Genomic DNA, 11,192 nt, shown 5'->3' on the forward strand with positions numbered 1-11,192 from the left:
GACATATAAAATAGATCTTGTTCTTGTCTGTAAAGTTTATTTTGCTGATCATACTTGAACTTCATGCAGTGCGGTATTGCCAATTTTGTTTAGAAAATGATTCCCATACAGTTCACGGATAAGTCAAGTTTATATGAAAATTATAAAGATGATCAAATGTAGACATTAAGATCATATATTAAAATCATAAAAAACATAATTAAGCAATAAAAGTGCATTAAAAGTCAAGAAAATAGATTGAGCACCAAAGAGAAAGCTGCAGTAAACAATGGCAGCAGGGATTGTGCAAAAAATAATATTTATATGTCTCAGGGTATTTTAAAAGTATTGTCAAAGTCAACTTTATTGCCAACTTTGCCATATGTAGGACATAGATGGGATTAAAATGTTGTTTCTCTCTTGCAAACGTGCAAAGAACAGTAGAAAAACAAAAAAGACACTATAAAACAAGCAATGCAGAGCAATGGATAGTGTAATAGTGTAGTAAAATACTGCCTGGCTGGTGTGCAAGTTGATAGATATTTACAGATGTAAAAACAGTGCAATATATTGTAATTGGTGCAAAATAATATGCAGTGATAAAACAGTCCAGCCCAAGCCAACAGATGTGTTGGCTCTGAAAAAGTGTTGTGTTGTTTTGTATTTTTTCCAGCACTAGTACTGAACATAGTCAGTTGAGCTCTACAATCACAACAACAGCAATAAGGATGCATGCAGATGGATAAACAGATCATTTTCCTCTTTATTTTTGCTTCATTTGCGTGTTAAAAGTAATTTTAAAGGCAAACTTAGATGAGGTTTGGTAAACTTTATTCCACAATATTTGCCTCGACAGCTCCGAAGTTAAAACGTGTATTAGAATCTGATAAGAATGTAAATTCAGAAGATCCACATGTGTGATTCAGAGTCGCGGGGACGGACCACCCCATCTCTGCCATCAAACAGCCCGTCAACTCTGCTCAGGTTATGAAAGCGGAGCGCTCCTCTGATTGGCTGTTGCTGTGGGAACCTCCAGTCTCACTATCATCACTCCATCCCGCGGACCAATCAGCGACGCCGCTCGGCCCCTCTGCGTCAGTCTCCCCTCCTCTCGGCCAATCAGATCGCACCAAATTCCTTTACTTGACCACCGTCGGCCGCCTCTCCCTCAGGTAGACGCCGGGACGAGCCGCGGAAAGGTGAGTGTTTCGAGTTGTTGTGGGCTCTAAACGGGATAGTTAGCTGAAGTTTTAGCTGAATTACTAAATGCTTGTTTGTTATTTAAGCATTTGAACGCGAATGGAGGCAGAAAGTCGAGCTACGAGTCCGGAAAAATGGCGGATTTGTGTTGAAAACTGACAAAATAAACAGTCCTAGCATGCACAAACACGGAGCTAAAACTATTAATTTAGTAGTTGTGAACTAATAAATGAATTCTCAGCTATTCTGATGATCCTTAAATTGGTTTGAGTACTTTTTAAGAGAGTGAAAAGTCTCAATTTCCTACCTCCATTATATTAAATGTGACTATTGCCTAGTTTCTTGACTCCACTATGGTAGTAAACAGAATATATTTAGGCTGGGGTCAAAATAAGACATATGAGGACGTTATTCTAAGCTTTGGAATCCATTTTCTGAGATTTTACAAACTAAAAAACGAATCAATTCAACTAGAAACTAATCCACACATTAGTCAACAGTGAAAATAATGGTTGGCTGCAGCCCTACATGAAAAATATAAAGGGTTGTCTCTAATATTTCAGCTGTATATGTCTGTTGTGGGCTGCACAGTGACGTAGTGGTTAGCACTTTCGCCTTGCAGCAAGAAGATCCCCGGTCCAAATCCCGGCCTAGGCCTGTGTGATTGTCTGTCTGTATATGTAGCCCTGTGACAGACTGGCGACCTGTCCAGGGTGTCCCCCGCCTTCGCCCGAGTCAGCTGGGATAGGCTCCAGCACCCCCCGCGACCCTGTGAGGATAAAGCGGTGTATAGAGGATGGATGAATGGGTGTCTGTTGTGACTAATATTCTTAAGATGTTTATATATATATAAAATAAAGAATTCATACTTTTGTGATCGTCCTGTAGGTTAAATCTTTAAAATATGACTCTCGTGAATGAAAGCAAGTCATTTTGATGTATTAATAACAGTTTAGTCACAGTGCAGTTGATAGAGTCACTTTTTGACAAGTGGAAAATGACATTATATGAGTTTAACTGGTCCTTTAAAGGTATTTTAACTGGTTAAAATGGGTGAAATATTTCATTTTTGAGCACAGAGGACGGAAAATTATGAGGATAATCGCTTTTGTGGACTAAAATCAAAACATTTTTAGGCCTGTGTTCTGTTGTTGTTGTCTGAGATACACTAGTTTGTAGTTATTGATCACTTTATTTAGCCTGCTGGCAGGTAAAGGACAAGAATTAAGTTTTATTGAGGCTGTTAGTGTAGCACAATTGAAACAGAGAGTAGCAATGAAATGTTGCAGCTGTCAAAGTCCACCGTATTAATTTATAACTAAACTTTTGGCAGCTGTTAGCGTGAATCACTGAAATGTATAAATACTTAAGGAATCAGTGTCATCCTATGTGATAGTAGTGTTTTTAATTCTTTATGCACATGTTAATAGCCGGTTAATTTCATGACAAAATAAAGTGTATGCTTGAAGAAAAAAAACACATTAAACATCTCATTTTAACAGGTTTAATAGAATCCAAGAGCCAAACATTTATGGTGTAATTCTAATCAATCCATATAATAAATTGTGACTGATTGCCTTTAATTTTAACTATATGTTGTATGCTCAGTGGTATAATAATAATAATAAAAAGTTGTTAACAAAATGTACTTAAATGCTGCATTAAATTAAAGGTTTTATGATATATTTACACTTTGAGTTTGTGGTCACATCTCTAATTAATAATGTTTATTATAAGCACATAATCACCTTATAATTTATGGTACCCTGTTATATTTGGAGTAACTTTAATTTTAAAACTATCCTGATAACAGTTTCACTATCATTAAGTCAAATATTTAATGCAGGAAATGAGGCTTTAAACGGCTGTTACTGCTTTATAATATAAAATAAACAGCATTCTTTTCCTCTTAATTCTTGCTTTTTATTGGTTATAAGAAGTGCACATTGTAAAGTGTTAGTTGCATTTTGTTAGTTGTGTTTTAATAATTATCTTTAATATGAATTCTCAGCTTCATTGTTTGTTGCTAATATATGTAGTTTTTTTGATTATATAGTTTGAAGGACTGTTTAATTTTCAAGGAGACGGTAAAGTAACACGACCAAATAGCTAGTATGAATGTTCTACGCTAATTTCTGCCCTTGAATTATGTCTGTGTTTACTCTGAGGAACTGTATATATAAAATAATGTTCCTGTTTTCCAGTCTTCTCTCCAGACCTGCACCTCCTTTCCGTCATCCATCATGGCAGCGAACGGCACGGCAGACATCTTGAGCTCCGCCTATCTGGCGGTGGAGTACGTAGACGCGGCTCTGCCTGAAAACCCCTTCCAGCCGTCTCTTAAGCACGCCTGGGGCTACATGCTGGACAACTACACCAAGTTCCAGATCGCCACCTGGGGGTCGCTCATCGTCCACGAGTTCATCTACTTCCTCTTCTGCCTGCCCGGTTTCGTCTTCCAGTTCCTGCCCTTCATGCAGAAATACAAGATCCAGCAGGTTTGTGTGTGTTTTTGGTCGTTGGGTGTGATTTATCTGAAGGAAAATGTCTCTAAATGATTGGGTGTGTGTTTTCAGGACAAGCCAGAGACGTGGGAGAAACAGTGGAGATGTTTCAAGATGCTGCTCTTCAACCATTTTTGCATCCAGCTGCCTTTGATCTGTGGGACTTACTACTTCACCGAATTCTTCAACATCCCCTATGACTGGGACTCTATGCCACGCTGGTGAGTGGAAGATCAATAAAACACTGCTAAATGCTAATCCTAAGAGACGTAGAGGCAAACAGAACAGGGTGTGAATTCTGTAGTCTTCCTTTCAGAGTGTAGCTCTGTGTAACGGTAAAATGAAAGGTACAGCACAGAGCTATTCTGCACCAGTTCTTTCCCTAAAATGATTCTATCAGTTTGCTTTCAAGCAGAAATGAAGAATCTAAATCGGCTTCAAATATAAAACATGCAAAACATTTTAATATTTAATACTTCCAGCCGTTTTTCTGGTTGATAAATATGACAGTGACACAGTTTAATAATTGTGTTAGATTTTTGTGCAAGGTTACAGAAAAATTATCAACTCAGATGTCATGAAACTTGGTGCAGAGGTGGATCATCGGCACAAGAAGCACCCATTAAATTTTGGTGCAGATCTGAAGTACTTTTATTAATATTCCCCCCACAGGGCTCTGGCCTTGGTGGATGTGCTCTCTGAGTGCCCTTCTGGTTGAGTTAAATGCGTAGGCCTGGAAAATGTGGTTGGAATTAATGCTGTGATACTCATAAGAGCATTTTCTCATCATCAGTATGTATCACAATACAGGAATTTAATATAAAAGCACAGAAAAAAGTATATGATAAAAGTGATTAAAAAATCATCATGTGTGCAACAAACAGCTTGTTTTTACTCACAATTTGCTTTTTTTATTCATCTTTGGTTGCAAATTCACCTTGAGTCATCTGGTCTCAGGTCATCTGTTGCCTGATTTTAAAAGAATCAATCAATGAACTGATTAGGAACGACTGCTGTTTTCTGACCTCCTCTCCTGATCGCCCCTCCAGGCCCTACCTCTTGGCTCAGTGCTTCGGCTGCGCTGTCGTCGAAGACACTTGGCACTACTTCCTGCACCGCCTGCTGCATCACAGACGAATCTACAAATACATCCACAAAGTCCACCACGAGTTCACCGTGAGTAGAGCACACAAGCGATAAGAAAAATAAACACCAGCGCTTGGCTTTGTGGTCGGTCTCTTTGCTGAGGAGCTACTTATTAAACACGCTGTAGCTGCTTTTTACTGAGCGCTTGAAAGCATCGTGAGTCTCTTCGTCCCTCAGGCTCCATTCGGGATGCAGGCGGAATACGCTCATCCCGCTGAGACCATCATCCTAGGTGCCGGCTTCTTCATCGGCATCATGATCTTCTGTAACCACGTCTTCTTCCTCTGGGCCTGGGTGGCCTTCCGCCTGATGGAGACCGTCGATGTCCACAGGTACACTGCAAAAACTCACAATCTTACCAAGTCTATTTGTCTTATTTTTAGTCAAAATGTCTCATCCCACTAGCCTAACTGCACTAGACAACCCACGGCAACGAATTTAATTCTCTGCCAGGGTGGGTCTAGTTACCCTCGGTAAGCCTCGAGGCTGGATTCTCCTAAAACTGGCCGGACCAATCACCATGAAGTGTAGAGTCAGAAGGCGGGCGTAACGAAGTGACGACAGAGGCACAACTATTCTGACAGAAACAACCGGCGCACAATAAACAGTTATCTTTCGACTCGGCTTTGGCCACAGCCCTTAAAGATTTGAAGCTAAAATTCAACTTGAAAGATAAACAAAGGACGGCACTGAAGTGTTTCATTGAGAAGAAAGACGTATTTAGACTTATGCCAACGGGATATGGCAAATCCTTAATATACCAGTTGGCTCCGCTGGTTGGGAAGCTAATGGGACTTAGCCACAATCCGCCGGTGCTCTCGGAACTCCGTCAGCCTATTCGTTGCGTTGATTGGTTGTATACCTACCCAATTGCTGCAGAGGGATTTGATAGACACCCTTTCAGCCCGCCTCCCTCCCTGTCGAGCTTCCCTAGACCCTTGTGCCGTCAGAAACATGGGTGTAGCGTAGCTAGACTATCATCCCACTTGATTTAAGATAAATTCATTTAAGTGACATTTCAGCAAGATGGAGGGACTTGTTTTAAGGCAATGTATCTTAAATATCTTGTTAAGTCAAACAATCTTGAAATTATCTTGTCTTAACCCTCGTGTCGTCCTGCGGGTCAATTTGACGTGTTTTAAAGTTTAAAAATGTGGGGGGAAAAATTATATTCTCGCAGTGAAAACTTCCACATTTTCAAAATTCTTTGGTAAATTTTTAAAAAAAATTTTGTGGAAAAAAGATACGTTAAAAAAAAGTTTCTTTAAGAACATTCAGAAAAAATCAACCATTTCGCTGGATTCTGGTTGTTTTTTTCCCGAATGTTCTTAAAGAAAATATTAGAACTTTTACTGATATATATGGAATCACTTTAGATATTTTTAGGATTTTTTTGAAGATTTTTATTCATTTATTTGAAAATATTTACAATTTTTAGATTTTTTTTTTATTTTTGAAATTTTTATTTCTTGCCAAATTTGGGGATTTTTTAAAAATAAAACTTTTAAGGGAAACTTTTAAGGAATTTTCTTCCTGAAGATTTTCCAAATTTTTATACATTTGGGGAATTTTTTGCTGAATTTTTGGATTTTTTTTCAGACAAGGAAACGGCTTAAAATAAGTTTTCCTGGCTAATTTTAAGATCTGAATATTCTAAATATCATATCCTATTTCAAGAAATCTTACCGAGACATTTTCACTTATTTCAAGGTAAAAGTTCTTTGAAATAGGTTTTTTTCTTGTGTTGAGAAGGGCATTTTTTCCAGTGTCACAGACTTTTGTAAACTCAACCACTTTCAGTGTCTACTAATGTGGTCTATTATGGGATGGCTACACCATTTGCGGGTAGCAGGACTGTCGTAGGCTGCACAGTGGGGTAGTGGTTAGCACTCTCGCCTTAACCTGGCAATAGCCAGATTAATAATTGTGTAGTACTTGATAGTACTCCACAATATCAATCTGGGACCGCTCCATGTAAATCCGTTTGGAGGAAAGAGGCACGGATTGGACAATGCAACAGTATATCCCGCCTCTGACAGGTTTGTTTTTAGCCAATCGCGGGATCTTCACAACGAGCGGAGCCAGTTGGTAGATTAAACTCTTACCAAAACCCGTAGGTGAAAAAGCACAAACATCTTTACCATCCAGAAATGCGCAAAGAGCCTCTCGTTGTTCCTCCTTCAAAGAAGCGATACGAGATTCGGCTAAAACTGACTTAGTAGCAGCATCTACACGATCGTTGTCCTCCGTTGCCATGTTTGTTTTGATCTACTGGCGCTTTGTGTCATCTAGAGTGCTGTCGTCTTCGCACCCGGATATCCCGCCCCACACACGAATACTGCTGCGTGATTGGCCCGTGCCAACTTGGCTCTGTCCGAACAGCGAATGCGGGAGCAGTACAAGATGCTTTCTTGAGAGATTTGTGATCTCATAAATATCGCGAGAAATCAACTTGCTGGCAAGGTTACTCTCGCCTTGTAGCAAGAAGATCCCGGTTTGATTCCCAGGGTGGGTCTGGGATCTTTCTGCATGGAGTTTGCATGTTCTCCCTGTGCATGCGTGGGTTTTCTCCGGGGACTCCGGCTTCCTCCCACAGTCCAAAAATATGGAGGTTAATTGGTTACTCTAAATTGTCCGTCGGTGTGAATGTGAGTGTGATTGTGTGTCTGTATATGTAGCCCTGCAACAGACTGGTGACCTGTCCAGGGTGTCCCCTGCCTTCGCCCGAGTCAGCTGGGATAGGCTCCAGCACCCCCCGCGACCCTAGTGAGGATAAAGCGTTGTATAGAGAATGGATGGATGGATGGATGGATGGATGGATGGATGGATGGATGGATGGAGCTAACGTTAGCTCTGGTGCTAACAGCAACATGTTTTGCATTGAAGTGATGCCATTGGCTTGAAGTGTTGTTGAACAATGAGATCACAACCACACTTTAATCCAAGCTGCAATCGGGACAATTTTTAAAAGAAAACTTTACCCCCAACAAGCTCAGTGCTTCCTTCACTGTTCACCACTTTCTTGTGCATCTTCTTTGCGGCTGAAGAACAGACTTTAGGTGCATTACTACGGGGCTGGAGTGTGTGCATCTGATATTTTTTTAACTCGTTATTTTGTCTGTAATTAATTCATGGGAATTAAGGCCTTAAAGTCCTAGCTCTAGTTTTCACATTCATCATTTATTTTAAAGCTTTAAGACCAGCGGCAGCATCACTGTACAATAAACAGTGGAATACATATTCCTGGACAGTTGTTCATACATTACTAACTCCTTGTAGCATGCATATTTATTTGTCATATTTGTGTTTTGTTTCGTACTTCCCATTTTGATTGTTTTTGGTCTTTTTTAAAATATTTTTTACTCAACTCCAAGAGCCCTACACAAGAATTCCCATGTGCTTAAACTGTCTGCAAGCAAATGGCAAATACAAATCATAAAACTCAGTCTGTACCTGTTGCGGTCGACCACTAGAGGGCCACAGAGAACACCAGATGCTTTGCACTACAGTTGTTTTAGTACTGGTTCACTATCACACATTTTTATTTGAGTAATGTTTCTTGGTTTACATGTTAATATTATTTACGCAGCTTGTTCTTTAAGTATAGAATACATTTGTCACTATACATACTGATAACTTTATTTCCATGTCACCTTTTATACAAACATGCAGCCCAAAAAGCTCCACAGACAAAATTAACTACTAAGATTGTTGAAAATGATTCCCAATAAAATGAATAACAGATTGAATAAAAACGAGCTTAAACATGCACTGAACATTTACACAAACAGCATGAAGAACACAGAAGACCTTAAGGCTCAGAGACAAATTTGATAATCATTATGCAAGCCCTTTTCTTTTATATTTAAAATTTAGTTTTATATATATTTTATTTTCCTCTGATACTAGCTGTTTTTGTGAAGAATTTTGCAATTTGCCTTTTAAAAAAAATCTGAAAATTATATTTAGTCATTATTGTTTTGTTATGTCATGCTAAAGCTAAATGACAGTCTTTTATAACAATAATAAAAGAATCCTCTCAGTATGTAACTCGTATTTTACAGAATGTAGAACAATACAGAATGTCAAAGAAAGAGGCCAAACGTACAGAAAAAATACTAAACACTTCAACATGAGTAATTCCTAGTAATATATTTTTTGATTTCTGTGCTATTTCTGGTGCTCATTTAGCTTTGTTTTCTGCTAACCTGCCCTCCAGAATAAAATAAATACTCAGCTCTTTAATGAAACCGCAGTAGTATTTAATGCAAGAGGCCTCAGTGGCCAAGTACAGATCTTTTATGGGCACATTTTGGGATATTTTTGCAGCTAGAAGGCACCGACCTGAGAACAGAACGGTCAATCCATCATTTCTTCAATATCACCTCTGCAAAAACACTTTATTTTCTTCGCCCTGTCTGACAAGCATTTGAGGGTTGTTATGATCTAAAGAATTGGGTCAGACTGTCTCACCTTTATTCCGTCCTTCTTTCCCCGCCAGCGGCTACGACATCCCTCTGAACCCGCTCCACCTCATCCCGTTCTACGCCGGCGCCCGTTTCCACGACTTCCACCACATGAACTTCGTGGGGAACTACGCCTCCACCTTCACCTGGTGGGACAAGCTGCTGAACACAGACAACCAGTACAACAAGTACATGCAGAAACAAGGAGACAAGAAGGAGCAGTAAGCGTCTCCGCTCGTACAAACACACGCCTGTTCTGCCGGGAAAGAGGCGGCGAGTCGTACAGACGAACTCTCACGTCCTCTGTACGCCTAATGAAGCTCACATACACACTCAGAGGTGTGTGAAAAACCAATCAGCTCTGAATCTGACTGCGTGTTGACTTCACCCGCTGTGCCTTTCGAGAAAAACAAAGTACTGTTTGCTTTTGTCAACAGCTGCTGGCTGAATAAAAACCATCAACATCCTCTTTTTGATTAACTGATGTCCTCGTTATCAGATGGAAGAAGTCCTACCCTGTTGCTGTCTTGCGAAATGTTTCTGTAAACCTCTGAATGTCTCAGCACTTTAGCACTTCCTCTTGAGTTGATCCGAGTCACGATGACGCAGACTTCACGTCCGGCGATCCCTGAAACTAAATTTTGATGAAAGGGAGTTGCCTGTAGGTTGTTGAAGCCTTTTTTATTTAAGGCTGTAACAGCGATTAAATGCTGAAACCTCGACAATGTTCTTTATTCTTTCTGTTTTGTCATGTAAAAATAAAATATGTGGAATAAATGTAAACACGGGTTTGGTTGTGGAGCAGTTTTATGTGACTGGACTTGGTCTGATCAGATGAATTAAAGAGGTTATTGACAAGCGGAGCCAGTATTTCTGGAGAGAACGGCCTCACTGACGGTTCAGGAGGTTCACTGTAAAGATTAACAAGACAATCTAAATGTGCTCAGTGCTATAGACTCTCTGTGCATTGATGGGGAAGTGGGATGCATTAAGAGTATAGTACATGTTCTCTATGCTGCACTGTGGACACACCCCTCTAGTTACAGAAGAACACAGTGTCAAGTCAGCCAGCAGCAGCACACACCAAACAGGAAGAGAGGCAGCTTTTAATAAGCCCTGGAAACACTGAATAAATAAAAAAAATGTGTGAAGAAGTATGCAGACATCTCCTTTGTTAAACAGCTCCAACACAAAACTTCCTAAATACATACAGACACCTTTTAGTCACGCTTTAAATGACACATTGACTTTTCAGGTGAATTTACTTCTATATGGTATCTTGATTTAGTGGTTTCAGTGTAAAGGTGAGAGTGAAGCTGCAACTCCTTTTCTGTCTGAGTAAAGATGAAGGTCGGTGCATTTATATACGGGTTGGATGTCAGTGCGTTATTTCTGTCCAAACTTTGGATGCTGTGTCTCTTCAGTTAACCATTAGATGACCCGGTGAGGTCGTTTTCATAGTTTTTGCCATTTAATATTCCAGCTATTCCTCAAAAAGCATTTTCGATATCACAACATTTACACTTTCAATTTGTCTTTAATACTTTTAAAGGAATTGTAATATTTGTATTACTACTACTCCAAGCTCTTTATCACTGAGAATATCATGCAAGAGGTGATGAAGTGCACAAACGTGGAGGGATGGAGAGCAGCCACAGCTGGAGGAAAAGAGTGGAAAAACGTCAACAAAATGGATGTTGACGTTCTTCTATTGCTGTTCTGTGTATTTCGATTGTCAAAATGCTCAAATTCTGTTATAAAGTGAAAAATAAGCATATTTCAAACATGAGATCATTCCTGTATGTACCAAAATATAATATATAACAATAATACAAATTATTATTCCGAACTAAAATAACAATAATGGCAAAAAACCTACATTGATCCTTATATTTTG

General features: G+C 39.4%; 1 protein-coding gene across 1 annotated transcript; it reads left to right on the plus strand.

The window, feature by feature from the left end:
- The first annotated feature begins 1,099 nt into the window (after positions 1–1,099).
- msmo1 (methylsterol monooxygenase 1) lies at positions 1,100–10,083 on the plus strand. The gene is made up of 6 exons (XM_022218487.2): positions 1,100–1,178; positions 3,384–3,677; positions 3,756–3,904; positions 4,733–4,859; positions 5,007–5,161; positions 9,331–10,083. Exons 2-6 carry the CDS (start codon positions 3,423–3,425, stop codon positions 9,518–9,520), a joined length of 876 nt encoding a protein of 291 aa, XP_022074179.1. The 5' UTR covers positions 1,100–1,178; positions 3,384–3,422; the 3' UTR covers positions 9,521–10,083.
- Positions 10,084–11,192: the final 1,109 nt, after the last annotated feature.

This window comes from Acanthochromis polyacanthus, chromosome 3, assembly GCF_021347895.1.
Source record: "Acanthochromis polyacanthus isolate Apoly-LR-REF ecotype Palm Island chromosome 3, KAUST_Apoly_ChrSc, whole genome shotgun sequence".
Taxonomy (NCBI): domain Eukaryota; kingdom Metazoa; phylum Chordata; class Actinopteri; family Pomacentridae; genus Acanthochromis; species Acanthochromis polyacanthus.